The sequence below is a fragment of the Oncorhynchus tshawytscha genome, unplaced genomic scaffold, assembly GCF_018296145.1.
Source record: "Oncorhynchus tshawytscha isolate Ot180627B unplaced genomic scaffold, Otsh_v2.0 Un_contig_3034_pilon_pilon, whole genome shotgun sequence".
NCBI lineage: Eukaryota > Metazoa > Chordata > Actinopteri > Salmoniformes > Salmonidae > Oncorhynchus > Oncorhynchus tshawytscha.
The window spans coordinates 105,102-130,579 of NW_024609330.1; the positions used below are offsets into that span (position 1 = coordinate 105,102).

The window sequence follows — 25,478 nt, forward strand, 5'->3', positions numbered from 1 at the left end:
GTCATTGGTGCTGTACGACGTCGAAGGGGATGGTTACTCTGTTACTATGGGAACGGGTTATGATAACATGTACTGTAACTGGCTCTAACTGATTTTGATTTGAGTTGTAACTTTTTTTTTATCGGTTTTCATCTTGGATCAATGCTCGTATGGCTGTTTTGTTTTTTGGTGTTATTCATTGATTTAAAAAAAAAAAAACCTGTGGAAGTTATTTAGTTGGCAATCGGTTCTCAAATACAGGTCACCAGTTTTTGGACTTTCTTTTGAGGAAATTCTCTTTTGTTCTGCTCTGTTTTTAAATTGTGGTGCCTTGCCTCTTAACAAGTACGAGGAACAATATAACTGTTCTCAAATCTGTGGTCCCCACTCAAACCCTAACCAGTATAAGCTAACACAACTATGAAACTGGCCTGGGATCATTTCTTACGTGATGATTTTTCCTCCCTTCATATTGGTGTTGTCTCCTGGGTCGTTATTCACTAGGAAACTCAAACGGAATCAAACTCTGCAGGCAACGACCTGAACTTGTCTCAATAAGAAACGCTTGTTTTTCCCCATTGCAAAACATTCTGCGTGATTTGCACTAATGAATACAACCCTGGCTCCCCATCCCAAAAAAAACAGTTTTCCTCCGTTCCCTGTTACAGCTAAACCACTCGTATTGCCTTAGCGCAGCCTATGGAGTGAGCCATCACTGGTTCTGGTGTGTGAAGGCAGGATTTTTGTTCCAGCTCTTAACATACCTCATTTAATCTAGCCTAATCGTGGTCAACAAATCAATTCAAGACCAGGAGTAGTGGATTCATTTTCTTTTAAACTTTATTTAACTAGGCAAGTCAGTTAAGAACAAATTCTTATTTTCAATGACAACCCACTGTTCCTAGACCAACTGCCTGTTCAGGGGCAGAACGACAGATTTGTACCTTGTCAGCTTGGGGGTTTGAACTTGCAACCTTCCGGTTACTAATCCAACGCTCTAACCACTAGGCTATCCTGCCGTGTTTGAGCTGGGTCGGGACAAATACCTGCACACACACAACTCTTTTAAGACGAGAGTTTTGTTTCCCCCGGCCTTATCTATAGTGTAGATGAACCTAACGCAGAAATAGCCACCACTCTGTGGTTGTCTGGGTGGAAGACCCTGATCTGATGCCCTAATTCACACTAAATGGAGGCTTGACCAGTTCAGTACAGCTCGGGTTTGTCCCTATAGTTGTGAATCAAGTGTTTGTTTGTTTATTTTTGCTTTCCTGAGAACTGAAACGATAATACTCTTAACATGCCAAATGAATCAACTTTCCCCCCGTTTTTAACTTTGTGTCTGCAATCTGAACTGGGACCCTAGTCCATATACAGGTCATTACCTACAGAGTCTAAAGTATCACTATGGTAGGGAATAGGTTGCCAGTTCAGACAAAGTCTGTGTTTTTTCCTGCTTTTGGACCTCTTGAAAGCCAGCTTTTTTTTCTTTTTTTTTACACCACATAAAGAAGGCAGAACAAAATAAATCAAATGCATTGAGTTTGTTTTTTAAAAAATGTCTCTGAATAAAATGTCTTTGTCTTCAGGCTCTCTTGGTTGAGCGCGTCACTCTAAAAAAAAGGGCAGGTCTGACAGCATTGGAGAAAGGAAAGGTCAAGAAATAAAAGTTGGGAGTTGGCTTCTTGTCTCTCTGTTTTCTTTCCTGTACTTGGTTTGATCCATCAATTCATCATGTTCATTCCTCCTCCACCCGGCCATGTGGACACGAGGGTTGGGGTCCAGTCCTCTTCAATTCAAGGCCAGACAGTGGTTAGAGTGTAGAGGCGGCAGGGTAGCCTAGTGGTTAGAGCGTAGGGGCGGCAGGTTAGCCTAGTGGTTTAGGGGCCTAGCCTAGTGGTTAGAGCGTAGAGGCGGCAGGGTAGCCTAGTGGTTAGAGCGTAGAGGCGGCGGCAGGGTAGCCTAGTGGTTAGAGCGTAGAGGCGGCAGGGTAGCCTAGTGGTTAGTGCGTAGAGGCGGCAGGGTAACCTAGTGGTTAGAGCGTAGAGGCGACAGGGTAGCCTAGTGGTTAGAGCGTAGAGGCGGCAGGGTAGCCTAGTGGTTAGAGCGTAGGGGCGGCAGGGTAGCCTAGTGGTTAGAGCGTAGAGGCGGCAGGGTAGCCTAGTGGTTAGAGCGTAGAGGCGGCAGGGTAGCCTAGTGGTTAGAGCGTAGGGGCGGCAGGTTAGCCTAGTGGTTAGAGCGTAGAGGCGGCAGGGTAGCCTAGTGGTTAGAGCGTAGGGGCGGCAGGGTAGCCTAGTGGTTAGAGCGTAGAGGCGGCAGGGTAGCCTAGTGGTTAGAGCGTAGAGGCGGCAGGGTAGCCTAGTGGTTAGAGCGTAGAGGCGGCAGGGTAGCCTAGTGGTTGGTTAGCCTAGTGGTTAGAGCGTAGGGGCGGCAGGGTAGCCTAGTGGTTAGAGCGTAGAGGCGGCAGGGTAGCCTAGTGGTTAGAGTGTAGAGGAGGCAGGGTAGCCTAGTGGTTAGAGCGTAGAGGCGGCAGGGTAGCCTAGTGGTTAGAGCGTAGAGGCGGCAGGGTAGACTAGTGGTTAGAGGGTAGGGGCAGCACAGCGTTCAATTACATTTTTATTATTTTATTATTACTTTTTTAATTTGAACTATTTTAATATGAATATTTTCTTTAATAAAAATGTGGAAGTTGATAATTTGTATTTGTTCGTTAGTTTATCCTGCTACTATCATCAACACGTCATGAATTGTTACCACTTTAAGTGGACATGCGTCCATCATTTCAATGCTCTTTGAAGCGCAATTCAAAGCCGATTTCATACATAATGTTAACTGGACTAGATGTAGAAAGTTACTTTGAAGAGATGGTGATTGGGTCTCGGTATATTCAGTGTACTTGTCTACAACTGTTCGCTGTTCGCGGGGCGACAGGGTAGCCTAGTGGTTCGAGCGGTAACAGGAAGGTTGCAAGTTCAAATCCCCGAGCTGACAAGGTACAAATCTGTTGTTCTGGCCCTGAACAGGCAGTTAACCCACTGTTCCTAGGCCGTGATTGAAAATAAGAATTTGTTCTTAACTGACTTGCCTAGTTAAATAAAGGTGAAATAAAAAATATATATATATATATATAAGCCTAGTATTAGTATTTTACAGATCGAAAGATCACTAATACATTTATCCACAATCTGCTATGAATAAATCCGGTTCGAGAGTTTCGTTAGCCTAACTAAATATGTTTGATTTAAAGGTGTGACTTCCAGTGTACAGAATTAGATATTCGTGATTGTGGGGTGGCAGGAGCCTAGCGGTTAAACGCGTTAGAAAACCGTTACAGCGTCTGACTTCAGATGGTCGAAGATGCACCTCCCCCTGACTGCTATCGTTGACTTCCATCTGAAATCATCTGCTTTTGTAAATCAACTCAAATACGCTCAAGGTCTTTTATATACTTTACAATGGTTATGCACATGTCTGTGATGTTTACTGTCTGTGGTAACACCCTACATGATATTTTATAATCACCCACCCTGCTCCCTGATAGTCTCAAACACACACTAGACTCCCAGGGATGGACAACTGTCACCTGCACATGCTCACAGGGTAAAGGTCAGCTCCAAAGCCGGCCCCCTTTTTATTTTTAGGTTCTCAGGGGGGTTGCCGGGGCGAAAGACGACACCCTGTTTCTCTAATCAGAGAGAGAGAGACGTCCTCGTCCGCTTGCTCTGTTCACCAGTGTCTCCACGTCCGTGCGCGCGTGTGTAGAATGCAGCCATTTACAAGTATTTCTAACTCCATCGAATAGCCTACTGTGTCTGATATAGACGTCATCAGAGAAGGCCTTTTAACAGGTGTCCAAACACTGGTTAATCCCATCCACATGACATGACCCTCGGGTCTGGGAAACATGAATAAACAGTCGGGAATTAGCCTTGACGCACGCATACACGCGTGCACAAACAGATCCAACGGACACGCAGTCAAGTGTTGACCGGAAAAATTGTGTTCCGGAGTATTTGTGCAAGTTGCTGGGACAGCTACCCTGTCATTTAATCTCTCTCTGTGTGTGTGACAGTTTCGCACAAGATCGTCACGACAAGAGAGAGAGAGAAAATATATATTTACATGGAAAACTCTGGAGAGAGTTGCCATCTCTATAACGTGGAATTGTAAATGACTGCCGTATTTGACAGGATATTGAACTGTGTGATCAAAAAACGTTCAGTGCACACTGGAACTGGATTTAGAGCGTTGGAACTGGATTTAGAACTTTGGAACTGGATTTAGAACTTTGGAACTGGATTTAGAGCTTTTGAACTGGATTTAGAACTTTGGAACTGGATTTAGAACTTTGGAACTGGATTTAGAACTTTGGAACTGGATTTAGAGCTTTTGAACTGGATTTACAACTTTGGAACTGGATTTAGAACTTTGGAACTGGATTTAGAACTTTGGAACTGGATTTATAGCTTTGGAACTGGATTTACAACTTTGGAACTGGATTTTAGAGCTTTGGAACTGGATTTAAAACGTTGGAACTGGATTTAGAGCTTTGGAACTGGATTTAGAATTTTGGAACGCTCGATTTTTTATCTCCATAATCCCGATCAAATTCAACCGGTGGATTTATGTTGCGGAGAGAGAGTTTCGGTCTCACTCTCTCAGATTTCCTTGCTGTCGAAGTTTCTATTGGAATTTCTTATAGGATATAATAATCTTGGATTCAAACCATTCTTGTTGTAACCCATGATAAGGGTTAAAATAATGATTTAACTTGAACAACCCATAGGCCTAGGTTATTTAGGGACAATTCCATTTTCTTTTTTTTGGAACAAAACTTGTTGGCAGCCGTTGGAATTGTAACCCTTTCTGGAGTTTTAATGTAACGGTTGAGTTGTTTTATAATGTTATCGAATATTTCACCATATCCCCTTGGCTAGTTTCTCAACCCGAACCCAATCATTAGCCTCACATCTCTGATTAACGGTTCTGTTAATAGCTCAATCTGATCGCCTAACACTTGCGCACGGTGGTGCATGTGAGTGTTGGCAGTTGAGTCGTTAACCAACCGGGTCTCGGTTTGTGTAGCCGACATCTGTTTTTGTGGATCTTCTCCCGGTGCTCTCGCTCCCACCGGGGTGAGAGTTTCTCTAAACCCCATGATGTTGCTCCTTTCCCCGGTTCTCATCCTTCTGCTCCGCGGGGTTTTATTCGAGGCTTCGCAGGGCATCATCCAGGACAGCGGCTACTATCACCACAATGACCCGGAACTCGGACTCACATTTGCCGGACAAAGAACGGTGTTCGACTCGACAGGTAAAAATGACCCCCGAATGACTGACGGTGACAGTAAGCGTGGACAGCGGTAGCCTAAAAATGCGTCCATACACCCTCATTACCCTGAAGTAAACCTTGCTCCAACATGGATCTAGCAACGAGTGGATAGGTGAAAATCAATGAGTCCACACATGTAGTTGAAACACAACCACTTGAGTCAGATCAGTGCAGATCTGGGTCAAATAGCATCAACACTTTATAATCCTTGAGCTGTGCGTAGTTTGCCCGGTGTAATGGAACCTGTGGAATATCCCCAGAAGTAAATCAAGACGCAACTAAACTAGCTACATTTGTTTGGCCCAGGTCTGCAGATATTTGATTAATCAAGATAAATTATTCCAACCACAGGGTCCTGAAGCAGGATCTCGCGGAGACAGGGGAGTGACAACCGTTAACTGCACGTGTTTTGCGCACTCAGCGGTTATCTGAGCTCGGTGTTTAGGAGGAGTCATCAATGTTGAGAAACAAACTGGCATGGTGGAAATGTACCGTTTTAACAACACCTCTTCGGTGACTGGTCCTATCATTCTATAGTCGCTGGGACACATGGAGTTGGGACACATGGAGTTGCAGGACATTGGGCATTGGAGATGGGCGCTGGTGTTGCGTGGCATGGTACTCTTGCAGCTGCTTGTAGCCAAACATAGTTCAGATGCGGGATGGTTCATCGTAATTGACACATTCAGACGCAGGGAACCACTGGGCGTTGAGAATTGGAGATGAGCACTTCGGCAGGGCAAGGACCAGAGGTGTGGTTTGGAGTGGGGCGTGATGATGATGACGGAATTCCGTTGCGACTTAGATGTGTCACTTTAGAATTTAACAAACCATGTAACTCTATCAAGTGTCTTTTTTTCGTGCGCACTACACGATTATGTATACAGGGAATTTCAATCACAGATAAAAGACACAGTAGGTTACTTAAGACAAACGATCAAGAGGAGAGTACAGTACATTAGAGGAGAGTACAGTACATTAGAGGAGAGTACAGTACATTAGAGGAGAGTACAGTACATTAGAGGAGAGTACAGTACATTAGAGGAGAGTACAGTACAGAGTAGAGTAGAATACAGTACAGTAGAATAGAGTAGAATATAATAGAGTAGAGTAGAATACATTACAGTACAGTAGAGCACAATACAGTAGAATACTGTACTGTGCAGGAGAGTACTGTAGAGGAGAGTACTGTGGAGGAGAGTACTGTGCAGGAGAGTACTGTGCAGGAGAGTACTGTGCAGGAGAGTACTGTAGAGGAGAGTACTGTGCAGGAGAGTACTGTGCAGGAGAGTACTGTAGAGGAGAGTACTGTGCAGGAGAGTACTGTGCAGGAGAGTACTGTAGAGTACTGTGCAGGAGAGTACTGTAGAGGAGAGTACTGTGCAGGAGAGTACTGTGCAGGAGAGTACTGTGCAGGAGAGTACTGTGCAGGAGAGTACTGTAGAGGAGAGTACTGTAGAGTACAGGAGAGTACTGTAGAGGAGAGTACTGTAGAGGAGAGTACTGTAGAGGAGAGTACTGTGCAGGAGAGTACTGTAGAGGAGAGTACTGTAGAGGAGAGTACTGTAGAGGAGAGTACTGTAGAGGAGAGTACTGTAGAGGAGAGTACTGTACGGGAGAGTACTGTGCAGGAGAGTACTGTAGAGGAGAGTACTGTAGAGTACAGGAGAGTACTGTGCAGGAGAGTACTGTAGAGTACTGTGCAGGAGAGTACTGTAGAGTACTGTGCAGGAGAGTACTGTAGAGTACTGTGCAGGAGAGTACTGTAGAGTACTGTGCAGGAGAGTACTGTAGAGGAGAGTACTGTATACTACAGTTTGGTTCATTACAGTACAGTAACTCTAGTGTGTATTATACTCAAGTGTACAGTACAGTGCAGGACTGAACCAATCACGGACGTCTATGTTTGGGCCAAATCAAGTCTGGACCAAATCTAAAAAAATGGACATCTGTGGATGTTGAAATATATATCTGGTCGAGACCGTACCAAAAAACAACAACAATTCTGTGGACAAGGCAGACTGGCCACATTTCAACTACTTTTCAACTTCCATGGTCATCTGGTGCCGGTCGGTGCTCAGTGACTAAGAACGTAGGAGCAACAACGGCTCAGCCGCAAAGTGGTAGGCCACACAAGCTCACAGAGCGGGTTGTCAAGAGCGCCGAAGCACGTAAAGCGTAAAAAATCCTCCGTCCTCGGTTGCAGCACTTATTAATACTGAATTCCAAACAGCCTCTGGAAGCAACAATCAGCACAAGAACTGTTCATTGGGAGTTTATTAATGAAATGGGTTTCCATGGCCGAGCAGCCGCACACAAGCCTAAGATCACCATGGGAAATGCCAAGCGTTGTCTGGCGTGGTGTAAAGCTCTCTTACATTGGACTCTGGAGCAGTGGAAACACGTTCTCTGGCAGTCTGACGGACCAATCTGGGTTTGGCGGATGCCAGGAGAACGCTACCTACCCACAATGCATAGTGCCAACTGTAAAGTTTGGTGGAGGAGGAATACTGGTCTGGGGCTGTTCTTCATGGTTTGGGCCCCTTAGTTCCAGTGAAGGGAAACTACAGCATACAATGACATTCTAGACAATTCTGTCCTGTTTCTGCATGATAATGCCTCTGTGCAAAAAGCGAGATCCATACAGAAATGGTTTGTCGAGAGCGGTGTGGAAGAACTTGACTGGCCTGCACAAAGCCCTGACCTCAACCCCGTCTAACATCTTTGGGATTGTATTGGAACACCGACTGCGAGCCAGGCCTAATCATCCAGCATCAGTACCCGACCTCACTAATGCTATTGTGGCTGAATGGAAGCAAGTCCCCACAGAAATGTTCCAACATCTAGTGGAAAACCTTCCCAGAAGAGTGGAGGCTGTTATAGCAGCAAAGGGGGGGACCAACTCCATATTAATACCCACGATTTTGGAATGAGATGTTAGACGAGCAGATGTCCACATACCTTTGGTCATGTAGTGTGTATTGATAAACCTTATACTGCAGTGAGCTAAATCAGGGTCACACAGAGTGATTCTTGGTTTTCTAAAACAAATCTACTTTGAATTAAAAGTATCCACCTCACACACATGGTTCTGAGCTTAAAAATAGTCAGACACCTGTACCATGTCAGATATACAGTTGAAATGTATTACATTTTGAGTTTGCATCACAATATTACACTTTATTTAGACTGAAATATAACCAAACTGTTAGACATAGAAACACCAGATTTACACTTTATATACATCACAGAAGACTGAAATATAACCAAACTGTTAGACATAGAAACACCAGATTTTTTGTCAGTTAAATATGAATAACATTCCACCATGAGGCCACTAGAGGGCGCTTTTGGTCATTGACTGCAGGAAAGGGCTACCTGACATATTGATACATGTGTTGATTGACCATCTCTATAGACCCATGCCTGGTGGTGTCACCTCCCTGTATGAACGAGGCAGACCGATACAGTCTGGAGGGTCTGAGGAACATCCACAGAGAGATGGATGACGACCAGGATGGCGGGATAGAGGTGGAGGAGAGCGTGGAGGTACGTAACCACGGAGAAGGGATTCAGGTGTGTTTTGATTGGACAACCGATGGTAGGGGTCTTTATTCAGTTTATTCAGTTACATGCTGTGTGTATATCCTCGTCGACCAGTCAGTCAGTCTGTCTGTCTCGTGATTCCTGTCCTGTTAGTTTGTTTAAGCCACAGACACTAGAACCCCTTTAAGTGAGTCCAGATTAGAAGTGTAGAATGTTGGACTGTTTGTCCCAGAACTCCAGAACTCATCAGAATGTCATCCAGGGCTAGATGATCCATGGGATTGGGTTGCTGTTACCGCGGAGACGGGAGGGGAGGGTGGCTGACATTCCTGTTCCCATCACATGAAGAATCCAATTACAGCCAAGGATAGATTCCAAGATGGTGCACACACACAACACACACACACACACACACACACACACACACACACACACACACACACACACACACACACACACACACACACACACACACACACACACACACACACACACACACACACACACAGACACACACACACGACACACAGACACACACAGACACACGCACACACACACGACACACAGACACACACACACACACACACACACACACACGACACACACACACACACACAGACACACAGACACCCAGACACACAGACACCCAGTCTATTTTATCTCTAAACCAAAACGTCTTGGTCCTTATCATCGGTGCAGTTGACAGTCGTCAAACTAATGTGGAAACTTGGAAAGGTTAAGGATGTGTGGACTGTTTATTAGACATGCATGGTTGTGTGTAGTTGGTTAAATGTGTGTATCCCTCTGTGTGTGTTAGACGTTTATCTTTTGACATTAAGCTGCAAACTTTTCATAATCCTGTGTGTGTGTGTCATGTGTCTTAATGTGTGTGTGTGTGTGTGTGTCGTGTGTCGTGTGTGTGTGTGTGTGTGTGTGTGTGTGTGTGTGTGTGTGTGTGTGTGTAGTTCATCATCGAGGACATGAAACAGCAGCCGACCAACAAACACAGCCGTCTTCACAGAGAGGACCAGCACATCACCATAGAGGAACTGTGGAGGGGCTGGAAGTTCTCAGAAGGTATGCTGTCTGTGTGTGATTATACCTGTTAAATCTGTTATTATACCAATCTGTTATTATACCAATCTGTTATTATACCAATCTGTTATTATACCAATCTGTTATTATACCAATCTGTTATTATACCAATCTGTTATTATACCAATCTGTTATTATACCAATCTGTTATTATACCAATCTGTTATTATACCAATCTGTTATTATACCAATCTGTTATTATACCAATCTGTTATTATACCAATCTGTTATTATACCAATCTGTTATTATACCAATCTGTTATTATACCAATCTGTTATTATACCAATCTGTTATTATACCAATCTGTTATTATACCAATCTGTTATTATACTGTTATTATACTGTTATTACTGTTATTACATTCACAGTTCTTCGTTACAAAACCCTCCCACCTCTATCTCTCTATCCCTCTCTCTCTATCCCCTCCCTCTCTCTATCCCCTCCCCTCTCTCTATCCCCTCCCACTCTCTCTATCCCCTCCCACTCTCTCTATCCCCATCTGACCTCCCCCTCTCTCTCTCTCCCTTCCTCCCCCTCCTCCTCTCTCTATCCCCTCCCCTCTCTCCCTTCCTCTCCCTCCTCTCTTTATCCCCATCTGACCTCCCCTCTCTCTCCCTTCCTCCCCCTCCCCTCTCTCTATCCCCTCCTCCTCTCTCTATCCCCATCTGACCTCCCCCTCTCTCCCTTACTCCCCCTCCTCCTCTCTCCATCCCCATCTGACCTCCCCCCCTCTCTCCCTCTCCCTTCCTCTCCCTTCCTCCCCCTTCTCTCCCTTCCTCCCCCTCTCTCCCCCCCTCCTCTCTCTATCCCCATCTGACCTCCCCTCTCTCCCTTACTCCCCTTATCTCTCCCTTCCTACCCTCTCTCTCCCTTCCTCTCCTTCTCCCTCCCTTCATCCCCCTCCTCCTCTCTTTTCCCCTCCCCCCCTCCCTTCCTCCACCTCTCCCCCTTCCTCCCCTTCCTCCCCTACCCTCTCTCTTCCTTCCTCCCCTCTCTCTCCCCCTCCTCCTCCTCCTCCTCCTATCTCTATCCCCATCTGACCTCCCCCTCTCTCCCCCTTCTCTCCCTTCCTACCCTCTCTCTCCCTTCCTCCCCCTCTCTCTCTCCCTTCCTCCCCCTCCTCCTCCTATCTCTATCCCCATCTGACCTCCCCCCTCTCTCTCCCTTCCTCCCCTCTCTCCCCTCCTCCTCCTCCTATCTCTATCCCCATCTGACCCCCCCTCTCTCTCCCTTCCTCCCCCTCTTCCTCTCTCTATCCCCATCTGACCTCCCCCCTCTCCCTTCCTCCCCATCCTCCTCTCTCTCTTCCTCCCCTCCTCCTCTCTATCCCTCCCCCTCTCTCCCTTCTCCCCCTCCTCCTCTCTCTATCCCCATCTGACCCCCTCTCTCTCCCTTCCTACCCTCTCTCTCCCTTCCTCCCCCTCCTCCTCTCTCTATCCCCATCTGACCTCCCCCTTCTCTCCCTTCCTACTCTCTCTCTCCCTTCCTCCCCCCTCCTCCTCTCTCTATCCCCATCTGACCTCCCCCTCTCTCCCATCTTCCCCCTCCCTCCCTCCCCCCTCTCTCCTCCCTCCCCCTCCCTCTCTCCCCCTCCTCCTCTCTCTATCAGTCCATAACTGGACTCAGGATGAGGTGTTGAGGTGGCTCAGGGAGTTTGTAGAGCTGCCTCAGTACGAGAAGAACTTTAAAGACTTCAGAGTCAACGGCAACACCCTCCCCAGGTGAGAACGGCCAATCAGAAACCTCAGAGAGGAACTTCCTGGTGGGCACAGCCAATCAGAAAGCTTCTTACTGAAAGTTACTGGCCAATCAGGTAACACACCCTAGTTAAAATGTCCATTTGGTAGATTTTGAGTCATTACTATACAATTACAAACAAATCCGTAGCAGCTCAATTTGTCTAATTCAAACGCTTAATAATATCAGAACAGAAAGAGAAACACCGTCCAATCAGAACACTCAGAGCTGGTGTTATTGTGATGCGTGCAGGATAGCAGCCAATGATTAATAATATCAGAACAGAAAGAGAAACACCGTCCAATCAGATGGAGAAAGATCCAATCAGAACACTTTATTCCTCTCGTCTAATCAGAGCTGGTGTTATTGTGATGCGTGCAGGATAGCAGCCAATGAGCCGTCGTTCCTGAGTGGCCAGCTGAAGATCGTGGACCAGAGAGACAAACAGAAACTCAACATCAAGGCTCTGGACGCGGTGCTGTTTGGTGCTCCTATACGTGTGTAGACAGTACACACACACACACACACACACACACACACACACACACACACACACACACACACACGCACGCACACACACACACACACACACTTTGTGCATTTGCTCATGTCCACTGATTATATTGAAAAGCGCTAAACAAATGAAATCATTTTTCTCCTCCTCCTCTTCCTCCTCCACTTTCATCATGACTGTCATCATCATTATCCTCATCCTCCTCCTTCCTCTTCTCTCTCCTTCCTCTCTTCCTTCTCTCTCCACCTCCCCTCTCCTGCTCTTTTCTCTCCTCTTCCTCTCTCCTCCTCCTCTCTCCTGCTCCTTCCTCTCCTCCTCCTCTCTTCTGCTCCTTCCTCTCCTCCTTCTCTCTCCTCCTCCTCTCTTCTACTCCTTCCTCTCCTCCTCCTCTCTTCTGCTCCTTCCTCTCCTCCTCCTCTCTCCTGCTCCTTCCTCTCCTCCTTCTCTCTCCTGCTCCTTCCTCTCCTCCTCCTCTCTCCTGCTCCTTCCTCTCCTCCTCCTCTCTCCTCCTCCTTCTCTCTCCTGCTCCTTCCTCTCCTCCTCCTCTCTCCTGCTCCTTCCTCTCCTCCTTCTCTCTCCTGCTCCTTCCTTCCTCCTCCTTCTCTCTCCTCTCTCCTCCTCCTTCTCTCTCCTGCTCCTTCCTCTCCTCCTTCTCTCTCCTCCTTCTCTCCTCGTCCTCCTCCTCCTCTCCTCCTTCAGGCCCACCCCATAACTACATGAAGGACTTGTTGCTGATAGTTTCTGTGATGATGGGTGTAGGAGGCTGCTGGTTCTCCCAGGTCCAGAACAAAGCTTCCAAAGTCCACATCTCCAAGATGATGAAGGACCTGGAGAGTCTGCAGAGTGCTGAGCTCAGCCTCAGAGAACTACAGGAACAGTGAGTGTCTATGACTGTGTGTGTATTGGGGGGGGGGGGAGTACTGTTATGTGTGTTTCCTGCTAGTGTGTGTGTTTAAATGTTTCCTGATAATGTATGTATTTGTCCTGCTTACCTCCATGTGTGTGTATGTGTGTTTGTTGCTAACCTGTGTGTGTGTTTGTGTGTTTGTTGCTAACCTGTATGTGTGTTTGTTGCTAACCTGTGTGTGTGTTTGTTGCTAACCTGTGTGTGTGTTTGTTGCTAACTGTGTGTGTGTTTGTTGCTAACCTGTGTGTGTGTTGTTGCTAAACTGTGTGTGTGTTTGTTGCTAACCTGTGTGTGTTTGGTTGTGTGCTAACCTGTGTGTGTGGTTGTTGCTAACCTGTGTGTGTGTTTGTTTCTAACCTGTCTGTGTTTGTTGCTAACCTGTGTGTGTGGTTGTTGCTAACCTGTGTGTGTGTTTGTTGCTAACCTGTGTGTGTGTTTGTTGCTAACCTGTATGTGTGGTTGTTGCTAACCTGTGTGTGTGTTTGTTGCTAACCTGTATGTGTGGTTGTTGCTAACCTGTGTGTGTGTTTGTTGCTAAACTGTGTGTGTGTTTGTTGCTAACCTGTATGTGTGGTTGTTGCTAACCTGTGTGTGTGGTTGTGTGTGTGGAACAGGGTGTGTTTGTTGCTAACCTGTGTGTGTGTTTGTTTGTTCTAACCTGTAGGTGTGTGTTTGTTGCTAACCTGATGCTGGAACAGGCCCAGTATGTGTTTGTTGCTAACCTGTGTGTGTGTTTGTAGGCTAACCTGTATGTGTTTGTTGGTTGTCCTGATAGGCTGGAACCTGTGTATGTGTTTGTTGCTAACCTGTAGGCTGTGTGTTTGTTGCTAACCTGTCCTATGTATGGTTGTTGCTAACCTGTAGGCTGTGTGTGTTGTTGCTAACCTGTAGGCTGGAACAGGCCCAGTATGTGTTTGTTGCTAACGCGTGCCCCGTCCTTGTATGTGTGTTTGTCCTTAGGCTGGAACAGGCCCTAACGCGTGCCCCGTCCTGTGTGAACAGGCCCAGTTTGTTGCTAACGCGTGCCCCGTCCTGATAGGCTGGAACAGGCCCAGTATGTGTTTGTTGCTAACGCGTGCCCCGTCCTGATAGGCTGGAACAGGCCCAGTATGTGTTTGTTGCTAACGCGTGCCCCGTCCTGATAGGCTGGAACAGGCCCAGTATGTGTTTGTTGCTAACGCGTGCCCCGTCCTGATAGGCTGGAACAGGCCCAGTATGTGTTTGTTGCTAACGCGTGCCCGTGTCCTGATAGGCTGGAACAGGCCCAGTATGTGTTTGTTGCTAACGCGTGTCCCGTCCTGATAGGCTGGAACAGGCCCAGTATGTGTTTGTTGCTAACGCGTGTCCCGTCCTGATAGGCTGGAACAGGCCCAGTATGTGTTTGTTGCTAACGCGTGCCCCGTCCTGATAGGCTGGAACAGGCCCAGGAGGAGAAGCGTAACGTGACAGAGGAGAAACAGAACCTGGAGGAGAAGATGAGGGATGAGATCATGGGAGCCCAGGAGGAGGCGCACAGACTCCATCGGCTCAGAGCTGGAGCCGTCAGTCAACTGAGCAGACTGAGATACGCAGAGGAGGAGCTGGAGCAGGTAGAGAACCTTTTACCTTACCTTACCCTACCTAACCATACCCTACCTAACCATACCCTACCTTACTTTACTTAACCTTACCCTATCTTACTTTACCTAACCTTACCCCACCTAACCTTACCCTATCTTACCCTACCTAACCTTACCCTATCTTACTTTACCTAACCTTACCCTACCTAACCTTACCCTATCTTACTTTACCTAACCTTACCTTATCTTACTTTACCTAACCTTACCCTGTCTTACTTTACCTAACCTTACTTTACCTAACCTTACCCTACCTAACCTAACCATACCCTATCTTACTTTACCTAACCTTACCCTATCTTACCCTACCTAACCTTACCCTATCTTACTTTACCTAACCTTACTTTACCTAACCTTACCCTATCTTACTTTACCTAACCTTACCCTACCTAACCTTACCCTACTTAAACTTACCCTATCTTACTTTACCTAACCTTACCCTATCTTACTTTACCTAACCTTACCCTATCTTACTTTACCTAACCTTACCCTATCTTACTTTACCTAACCTTACCCTACCTAACCTTAGCCTATCTTACTTTACCTAACCTTACCCTGTCTTACTTTACCTAACCTTACCCTATCTTACTTTACCTAACCTTACCCTACCTAACCTTACCCTATCTTACTTTACCTAACCTTACCCTGTCTTACTTTTTCTAACCTTACCCTGTCTTACTTTACCTAACCTTACCCTATCTTACTTTACCTAACCTTACCCTGTCTTACTTTACCTAACCTTACCCTATCTTACTTTACCTAACGCTACCCTATCTTACTTTATCTAATCTTACCCTACCTAACCTTACCCTATCTTACTTTATCTAACCTTACCCTGTCTTACTTTATCTAATCCTACCCTACCTAACCCTACCCTACCTAACCTTACCCTACCTAACCATACCCTATCTTACTTTACCTAACCTTACCCTATCTTACTTTAACTAACCTTACCTTACCCTACCTAACCTTACCCTATCTTACTTTACCTAACCTTACCCTATCTTACTTTAACTAGTCTCACTTTATCTAATCCTACCCTACCTAACCTTACCCTATCTTACCCTACCTAACCTTACCCTACCCAACCCTGCCTAACCTAACCCTACCTAACCTAGCCTTACCCTACCTAACCTAACCCTACCTAACCTTACCTTACCTTACCTACCTAACCTAACCTTACCCTACCTAACCCTACCTAACCTTACCCTACCTAACCTTACCCTACCTAACCCTACCCTACCCAACCCAACCTAACCTAACCTAACCTAACCTTACCTTACCTTACCTTACCTTACCTTACCTTACCTAACCTAACCTAACCCTACCTAACCTTACCCTACCTAACCCTACCTAACCTTACCCTACCTAACCCTACCTAACCTAACACTGCCTAACCTAACCTTACCCTACCTAACCTTACCCTAACTAACCTTACCTACCTAACCTAACCCTACCCTACCCTACCTAACCCTACCTAACCTAACACTACCTAACCTAACCCTACCTAACAGTACCAAACCTAACCCTACCTAACCTAACCCTACCTAACACTACCTAACCTAACACAACCTAACACTAACTAACCTAACACTACCTAACCCTACCTAACCTAACCCTACCTAACACTACCTAACCTAACATAACCCTACCTAACCTAACACTACCTTACCCTACCGAACCTTACCCTACATAACCCTACCTAACCTAACCCTGCCTAACCTTACCCTACCTAACCCTACCCTACCTAATCTTACCTACTTAACCTTACCCTACCTAACCTTACCCTACCTAACCTAACCTAACCTAACCCTACCTAACCCTACCTAACCTTAACCTACCTACCTAACCCTACCTAACCTAACCTTACCCTACCTAACCCTACCTTACCTAACCTTACCTACCTAACCTAACCTTACCCTACCTAACCCTACCTAACCTTAACCTACCTACCTACCTAACCCTACCTAACCCTACCTAACCTAACCTTACCCTAACCTTACCTACCTAACCTTACCCTACCGAACCTTACCCTACCTAACCTAACCTTACCTAACCCTACCTAATCTTACCTACCTAACCTTACCCTACCTAACCTTACCCTACCTAACCTAACCTTACCCTACCTAACCTAACCTTACCCTACCTAACCCTACGTAACCTTTACCTACCAACCTAACCCTACCTAACCCTACCCAACCTAACCTTACCCTAACTAACCCTACCTAACCTTACCTTACCTAACCTTACCCTACCTAACCCTACCTAACCTTAACCTACCTACCTAACCCTACCTAACCCTACCTAACCTAACCTTACCCTAACCTTACCTACCTAACCTAACCCTACCCTACCTAACCCTACCTAACCTAACACTACCTAACCTAACCCTACCTAACACTACCTAACCTAACCCTACCTAACCTAACCCTACCTAACACTACCTAACCTAACACTACCTAACCTAACATAACCCTACCTAACCTAACACTATCTAACCCTACCTAACCTAACACTACCTAACCCTACCTAACCTAACCCTACCTAACACTACCTAACCTAACCTAACACTACCTAACCTAACATAACCCTACCTAACCTAACACTACCTACCTTACCTTACCAAACCTTACCCTACATAACCCTACCTAACCTAACCCTACCTAACCTGCCCTTAACCCTAACTAACCCTACCTAACCTTACCTTACCTAACCTTAGCTAACTCTAACTCAGTGTAGGACCCTAACCCTACCTTAGCTAACTCTAACTCAGTGTAGGACCCTAACCCTACCGAACCCTACCTAACCCTACCTTAGCTAACTCTAACTCAGTGTAGGACCCTACCTAACCCTACCTAACCCTACCTTAACTAACTCTAACTCCGTGTAGGACCCTAACCCTACCTAACCCTACCTTAACTAACTCTAACTCAGTAGGAAACCATATCAGTATTGGCTCAAGGCTGGTGGTAAAAACAGTCCATCCATCAATCAAAACCTCTAACCCATTCCTTCTCCTGTGTGTGTGTGTGTGTGTGTGTGTGTGTGTGTGTGTGTGTGTGTGTGTGCCTGTGTGTGTGTGTGTGCGTATACCTGTGTGTGCGTGCCTGTGTGCGTGCCTGTGTACGTGCCTGTGTACATGTTTGTGTGTGTGTGTTGCATGTTTATGTGTGCATGTTTCTGTGTGTGTGTGTGTGCATGCTTGTGTGACTGTGCATGCATGTGTGTGCATTTGTGTGTGTGTGTGTGTGTGTGTGTGTGTGTGTGCGTGCCTGTGTGTGTGTGTGTATCTAGGTTCGGGGAGCATTGAAGAAGGCAGAGAAGGACATGATGGCGTACTGGTCTGTCCCGGAGGCCCTACAGCTCTGGCTACAGCTGACCCACGAGGTGGAGGTTCAGTACTACAACATCAAGAAGCACAGCGCTGAGCTGCAGCTCAACACAGCCAAGGAAGAGGTAGGAGACTACTGATTGGTTGGTTGGTGGATTAGTTGAGTGGGTGGTTGATTTGTTGGTGGATTAGTTGGTTGGTTGGTTGGTTGGTTGGTTGGTTGGTGGATTGGTTGGTTGGTTGGTTGGTGGATTAGTTGGTTGGTTGGTTGGTGGATTAGTTGGTTGGTTGGTTGGTGGATTAGTTGGTTGGTTGGTTGGTTGGTGGATTGGTTGGTTGGTTGGTTGGTGGATTAGTTTGGATTGGTTGGTTGGTTGGTTGGTGGATTGGTTGTTGGTTGGTTGGTGGGTTTGGATTGGTTGGTTTAGTTGGTTGGTTGGTTGGTGGATTAGTTGGTTGGTTGGTTGGTGGATTAGTTGGTTGGTTTGGTTGGTTGGTTGGGTGGTTGGTTGGTTGGTTGGTGGGTTGGTTGGTTGGTTGGTTGGATTGGTTGGTTGGTTTGGTTGGTTGGTTGGTTGGATTGGTTGGTTGGTGGATTAGTTGATTGGTTGGTTGGTTGGAGGTTGGTTTGGGTTGGTTGGTTGGTGGATTCGTTGGTTGGTTGGTTGATTGGTTGGTTGGTGGATTAGTTGGTTGGTTGGTGGATTAGTTGGTTGGTTGGTGGTGGATTGGTTGGGTTGGTGGATTAGTTGGTTGGTTGGTGGATTAGTTGGTTGGTTGGTTGGTTGGTGGATTAGTTGGTTGGTTGGTGGTTGGTTGGTTGGTTGGTGGATTAGTTGGTTGGTTGGTTGGTTGGTGGAGTTGGTTGGTTGGTTAGTTGATCCGTTGGTTGATTGGTCCAATACTACAACGTCAAGAAGCCCAGTGCTGAGCTGCAGCTGGCCACTGCTGAGGAGGAGGTAGGAGAGAGACGTAAACCAATCAATACGTTTATTGATTCATCAACTGATTGGTTGGTTGGTGACTTCACGTAGGAAGAAAGAACATAGGGGCTGTAATTAACCCCTGGTGTGGACATGACCAGGATAATGCATTAACCAAGTCATCTATCCTCCATATTAACCCCTGGTGTGGACATGACCAGGATAATGCATTAAACTAGTAATCTGTCCTCCATATTAACCCCTGGTGTGGACATGACCAGGATAATGCATTAACCAAGTCATCTATCCTCCATATTAACCCCTGGTGTGGACATGACCAGGATAATGCATTAACCAAGTAATCTATCCTCCATATTAACCCTTGGTGTGGACATGACCAGGATAATGCATAAACTAGTAATCTGTCCTCCATATTAACCCCTGGTGTGGACATGACCAGGAGGATGTGACCTCATATTAACCCCTTGGTCTGTGTATATCCTGTCCAGGCAGAAAAGATCAAGAAGAAGAGGAGTTCCCTCATGGGGACATTCCACGTGGCTCACAGCTCCTCACTGGACGATGTTGACACCAAGATCCTGGAGGCCAAGTGAGAGAGAGAGACACACACACACACACACACACATTTTTCTATCCTCGTGGGGACCTAAAAATGGATTTCCATTCAAAATCATATTTTTCCTAACCTTAACCCCTAAGCTTAAAATAGCAGGTCCCCACGAGGATAGAAGAACAAGATCACACACACACACACACACACACACACACACACACACACACACACACACACACACACACACACACACACACACACACACACACACACACACACACACACACACACACACACACACAGATGAGAATTCCACGTTAGACTATAATGGACATTTTAATTTGACATGAATCTACATTTCATCCAATCCTAACCATGTATGCAGAATATTTTTTTATGTAGTCCTCTCATTGGCAGAATTAAAGTTGTGTGATCTGATTGAGCTGATCTGACTGGCTCTCCCACACAGCTCCCAGGCGGTCTCTTCAGTCACTCTTCAGTCTTTTGAACTGATGTGAAGCCAAGACACTGGACTTGTAACTAACCTCAACTAGAAACCTTGTTTAATCTCTTACTTACATTGTAACTAACCTCAACTAGAAACCTTGTTTACTCTCTTACTTACATTGTAACTAACCTCAACTAGAAACCTTGTTTAATCTCTTACTTACATTGTAACTAACCTCAACTAGAAACCTTGTTTACTCTCTTACTTACATTGTAACTAACCTCAACTAGAAACCATGTTTACTCTCTTACTTACATGGAGGCTATTTTCTGATTTGATTACATCAGAAGCTCAATTTTCCCATGTTGTGCTGTTGTTCATTCATCTGTGCCAACGGTCCACAACTGTGAGTTGCAGTTGGTGTTCTCGTGTTTTTGTGACGGAGTTGACGTGTTTTTTTTGTGACGGTGTGACGCATTCTTTTGTGACGGAGTTGACGCGTTTTTTTTGTGACGGAGTTGACGCGTTTTTTGTGACGGAGTTGACGCGTTTTTGTGACAGAGTTGACGTTTTTTGTGACGGAGTTGGCGCGTTTTTGTGACGGAGTTGACGCGTTGTTTGTGATGGAGTTGACGCGTTTTTTTGTGATGGAGTTGACATGGTTTTTTGCGATGGAGTTGACGTGGTTTTTATGACGGAGTTGACATATTTTTTGTGACGGAGTTGATGTGTTTTTTTGTGACGGAGTTGACACGTTTTTTTTGTGACGGAGTTGACGTGGTTTTTGTGACGGAGTTGACACGTTTTTTTTTGTGACAGAGTTGACGTGGTTTTTTGTGATGGAGTTGACACGTTTTTTTTGTGACGGAGTTGACACGTTTTTTTTGTGACGGAGTTGACACGTTTTTTTGTGACGGAGTTGACGCGTTTTTTGTGACGGAGTTGACGCGTTTGTGACGCAGTTGATGCGTTTTTTGTGACAGAGTTGACGCATTTTTTGTGATGGAGTTGACGTGGTTTTTTGCGACGGAGTTGACGTGGTTTTTATGACGGAGTTGACATATTTTTTGTGACGGAGTTGACGTGGTTTTTATGACGGAGTTGACATTTTTTGTGACGGAGTTGACGTGTTTTTTTGTGACGGAGTTGGCGTGTTTTTTTGTGATGGAGTTGACATGGTTTTTGTGACGGAGTTGACACGTTTTTTTTTTTGTGACGGAGTTGAGACATTTTTTTTGTGACGGAGTTGACACGTTTTTTTTGTGACGGAGTTGACACGTTTTTTCTTGTGACAGAGTTGACGTGTTTTTTTTGTGACGGAGTTGACACGTTTTTTTTGTGACGGAGTTGACGCGTTTTTTGTGACGGAGTTGACGTGTTTTTTTGTGACGGAGTTGACATGGTTTTTGTGACAGATTTGACTTCATTGTGTCACGGTAACATACTAAACTAATGTCTGTTGTGTTGACATAGCTGACATGTTACTATCTTATAACAGTCTGCACCTGTGTGTTGGATCACAGGAACGCCCTACCAGACGTTAACTAGCTGACGTACACTGTGTTTTTGACATCCCTCACAGGAACGCCCTATCAGAAGTCACGGCCTGCCTACGGGAGCGTCTCCACCGCTGGCAACAGATAGAGCGTCTGTGTGGTTTCCCTCTCCTCAGGAACTCTGGCCTGGCCAGCCTAACAGCCACGCTGTATTCAGACTCTAACTGGGTGGCGATGCCCCGCGTGTCTGTACCCACTTTCCCTTCCTGTCATGAAACAATACAAGGCTCTCTGGAGGATCTGATGGAAGACCCCTCAGCATCCATCTTAGGTAGGTTATAGCAATCAGTCGCTCAGTTGGTCAATATAATGAGAATATAATATGGTCATTATTAAGGAGATATGTTTATGCAAACAGATTTACAGCACGGTGAGTGTATGTTTAATGGGATCACCGTGGTAATCAATCTCATGCCCATACCTAGTCAAGGGCTTGACGATTAGTTCACATGTTGAATCAGGTGCTCTGGAATAGATCAAACGCATGGAACAGCTGGGGGTCGTAAGGAGAGGTTTGGAACGGCTGTGGGTCCTGAGGAGAGGATTGGAACAGCTGGGATTCCTGAGGAGAGGTTTGGAACGGTTGGGGTTTCTGAGGAGAGTTTTGGAACAGCTGGGATTCCTGAGGAGAGGTTTGGAACAGCTGGGATTCCTGAGGAGAGGTTGGGAATGTATGGGAGTCCTGAGGAGAGGTTGGGAATGTATGGGAGTCCTGAGGAGAGTTTTGGAATGGCTGGGGGTCCTGAGGAGAGTTTTGGAACAGCTGGGGTTTCTGTCTGAGGAGAGGTTTGGAACAGCTGGGATACCTGAGGAGAGGTTGGGAATGTCTGGGGGTCCTGAGGAGAGGTTTGGGAATGGCTGGGGGTCCTGAGGGAGGTTGGGAACAGCTAGTTGTCCTGAGGAGAGGTTGGGAACAGCTGGGAGTCCTGAGGAGAGGTTGGAGAACCACTGCCATACCTGATTCAAGGTTTAAGTGATTAGCTGCTTAGTTGAATCAGGTTTAGTTTTATTTTTGCGAGGTTTTCCATTAATTTCCCAATATTGTCCCCAGAATTTGTCCCACATTTTTCTGAGATTTACAAAAAAAGTTATGGGGAATGTTCCCTTCCCTTTGCAACCCTAGTTCCACCAATGAAGCGCTCCCCTCGCTCTCGTGGCTCTACCTCCACCGTATGTCGTCAACGGCGTTCTGGACACGCCTCCTCTTCCTCATCCTCCTACTCTGACCCTGATATCCTGATTCCTATCCACACCACGCTCCCCTGCTTCGAGGAAGAGGAGCAGATCTTCATCAACGCCCAGTGGAGGGGGTGAGTCGCACAATTTCAATTCAGTCAATTTAGGAAATAAACTGAACTTCCAATTCGGATTCCAATTTTCTACAATGCTTCTCTGTGTCCACAGATTACAAGGTGACTCATGGTGACACTTACAGTATTTTCAATGTATGATTGAAACTTTGTGAACCTTTATGGAATCTTTGTCTCTCTATATATTTTCCTGTCTCTCCTTCTCCCTCTCCCCCTCTCTCCCTCTCTCTCTCCTTTTCTCTACAGAGATTCTCAGGTAATTTATTCTGACAGGACCCCTCCTGTCAGCAGAAGGTCATCAGAACCTTCCGGAACGGAATCCCCCGTTTGTAAGATATCTAGAGAAGAATTGGAAGCTTCCTTGGATGAAGCCACATTGAAGACATCATCTAAAGACGAGCCGGACTCTTCTTTTGTGGACAACACTGCTCCAAGGAAAATGCAAAGAGTCAAAAGTGAGACTTCCATGGACCCCCCCACCAACGCAGCAGCCAAAAAGGTATTGGGTCATTCGATGGACAATGTCTCAAGGAAGTCATTCAGAGATGAGTGTCACGAGGTTCCGTTGGAGACTCACGTCTCAAAGAAGAGGTCTCTTCTATCTACAGACATGATCGGTGTGTCTTTGGACACCGGCTCCAGGCAGATGATGAGAGAGAGCAGGGGAGAAGCCTCATTCAACAACTCCATGAGAGGAAGACCCAGAGAAGAAATGGTGGTGGCCGTTGGAACCCCAACGAGAAGGATATCCCGAGAGGAGGAGGACTTCTTAGCCGACAGCGCTCAGAGGAGGATGGCGATGGCCAGAGACAAACTGACCCTTCATCTGGACAGCAACTCTTCTCACAAGATGCTCAGGAAGAAGATGGAGTTCCCAGTGGAACCACCATCTGCCGCCACGAGGAAGATATCGATAGATGAACACCATGAGATGTGCTCTCACACTAGCAGACGAACCAACAGCGATAAGGTTGACAGATCCATAGACACTCCCACTGGGAAGATCTATCCGGACAGGGTCGACAGTACCCCAGAAATCCCCAAACGGAGGATATCCAGGGAGGAGTATGCGGGGTCGTCCCAGTTGGGTCACGATCCCCAGGTTTTGGATTGGGGTCAGTTCGGACAACCTGACCTCACCTTGTCCACACCATGGAAACAAACCCAGACCCCTGACCCTTATACCTCCGACCTGACCGAACTTGTGTATGACGGTATTCTGGAGAAGTCCTGTATCACCCCAGCAACAACCCCTGACCTGCCCCAGAGGATCATGGAAGGAAGAGAGCGAGAAGGGAATCCTCCTGTTCCGCCCCCGAGGAGCGGCCGGTCCCTAAACACGTTGCCCCCGGAGATGAGAGGCGAGAGGCACCAAAAGGACAAAGACAAAAGCACGAAGTCGTCCAAACTCAAGAGCCTTTTTAAGAAGAGGAAAGATCATACCCCAGAACTGCCACAAGGGGGCCTGAACAATCTCTGACCGTTACCTGGAATTTAAACACATTTTAATGTACATTCTTTAACCAGGAAGTTTCTTGAGGCTATGAAACTCTGGATAAGACCTCAGCCAGGAAAAGCTGAGAGGAAACATGAACATTAGTCTTATAGATTTGATTTTTCTAAAAAAAAAACGACACGGACTGTTTGGCTGAGATTACATGTTTGAAAGAAAAAAAACATGAGCAATAGGATTGCACATTTTTTTTCAAAGCCAACAAAGACTGATTTTTTGAAACCCAGGAAAATAGTGTTCTGGCCGATAAAGCGCAGATTGCCGGACAACATGTTATTTTGGCAATGGCAGGTACCAAACTCTTGAGTTGACATAGCAGTCTCTAAAACTGATTAATCTCATACTAGACGGAATACTCTGAAAACAGGAACACAGTCGTTGCTATAGTTTCGGTACTATTTTGGTACTACAAAGCAGAATCAATTAACCAGCTATCTTTTAATTAACCATAGTTAACCATCTAACTTTGATAAATAACCAGAAATAACTATTGGTTTTCTGTTTCATTTAAGAAAAGCTAAACTTAGATATGTGTGTCTTTGGTTGTTTAGTCAATTAGACAATGCCCATTTCAAGCTTAAAGCTATTTTCATAACGTTAAAGCAAGTTAGCTGGCTAACTCATTGATCCTGCTTTTATAGTATTGTCCTCAGAGGGACAGAGAGGATGAAGGGTGTAAGATAACCCATGGTGCCCAAATGTTGTCTCTGCAAGGAAGTCTTAATAAGTAGACCAATGATGGGTGTCCCGTTTCAGCTTCGTTTGGAAGCAGTGTGATCCCATACCATGTTTGATCACCTTCTATGTTCAGCATTGGGTGTTTTAGAGCTGAGATATTTATTTCTTGACTAGGGAGCATTTCTTTGGAGCGATAGAACAACTGTCGTTTATTTGGATTGGGGGAGTGCTGTTCAGTGGTTCCTAGACCTTTTTTAGTCAGTTCAGTCACAGTGCTGTTCAGTGGTTCCTAGACCTTTTTTAGTCAGTTCAGTCACAGTGCTTCTCAATGGTTCCTAGACCTTTTTTAGTCAGTTCAGTCACAGTGCTGTTCAGTGGTTCCTAGACCTTTTTTAGTCAGTTCAGTCACAGTGCTGTTC

At 45.9% G+C, this 25,478-nt stretch overlaps 1 protein-coding gene across 1 annotated transcript; it reads left to right on the forward strand.

The window, feature by feature from the left end:
• The first annotated feature begins 3,724 nt into the window (after nt 1-3,724).
• On the forward strand, nt 3,725-24,522 carry LOC121844613 (stromal interaction molecule 2-like). The gene is made up of 12 exons (XM_042314896.1): nt 3,725-5,292; nt 8,729-8,859; nt 9,822-9,933; nt 11,562-11,673; nt 12,071-12,186; nt 12,903-13,080; nt 14,522-14,699; nt 18,021-18,182; nt 19,490-19,590; nt 21,585-21,829; nt 22,682-22,868; nt 23,115-24,522. Exons 1-12 carry the CDS (start codon nt 5,136-5,138, stop codon nt 24,346-24,348), a joined length of 2,913 nt encoding a protein of 970 aa, XP_042170830.1. The 5' UTR covers nt 3,725-5,135; the 3' UTR covers nt 24,349-24,522.
• The last annotated feature ends 956 nt before the right edge of the window (nt 24,523-25,478 follow it).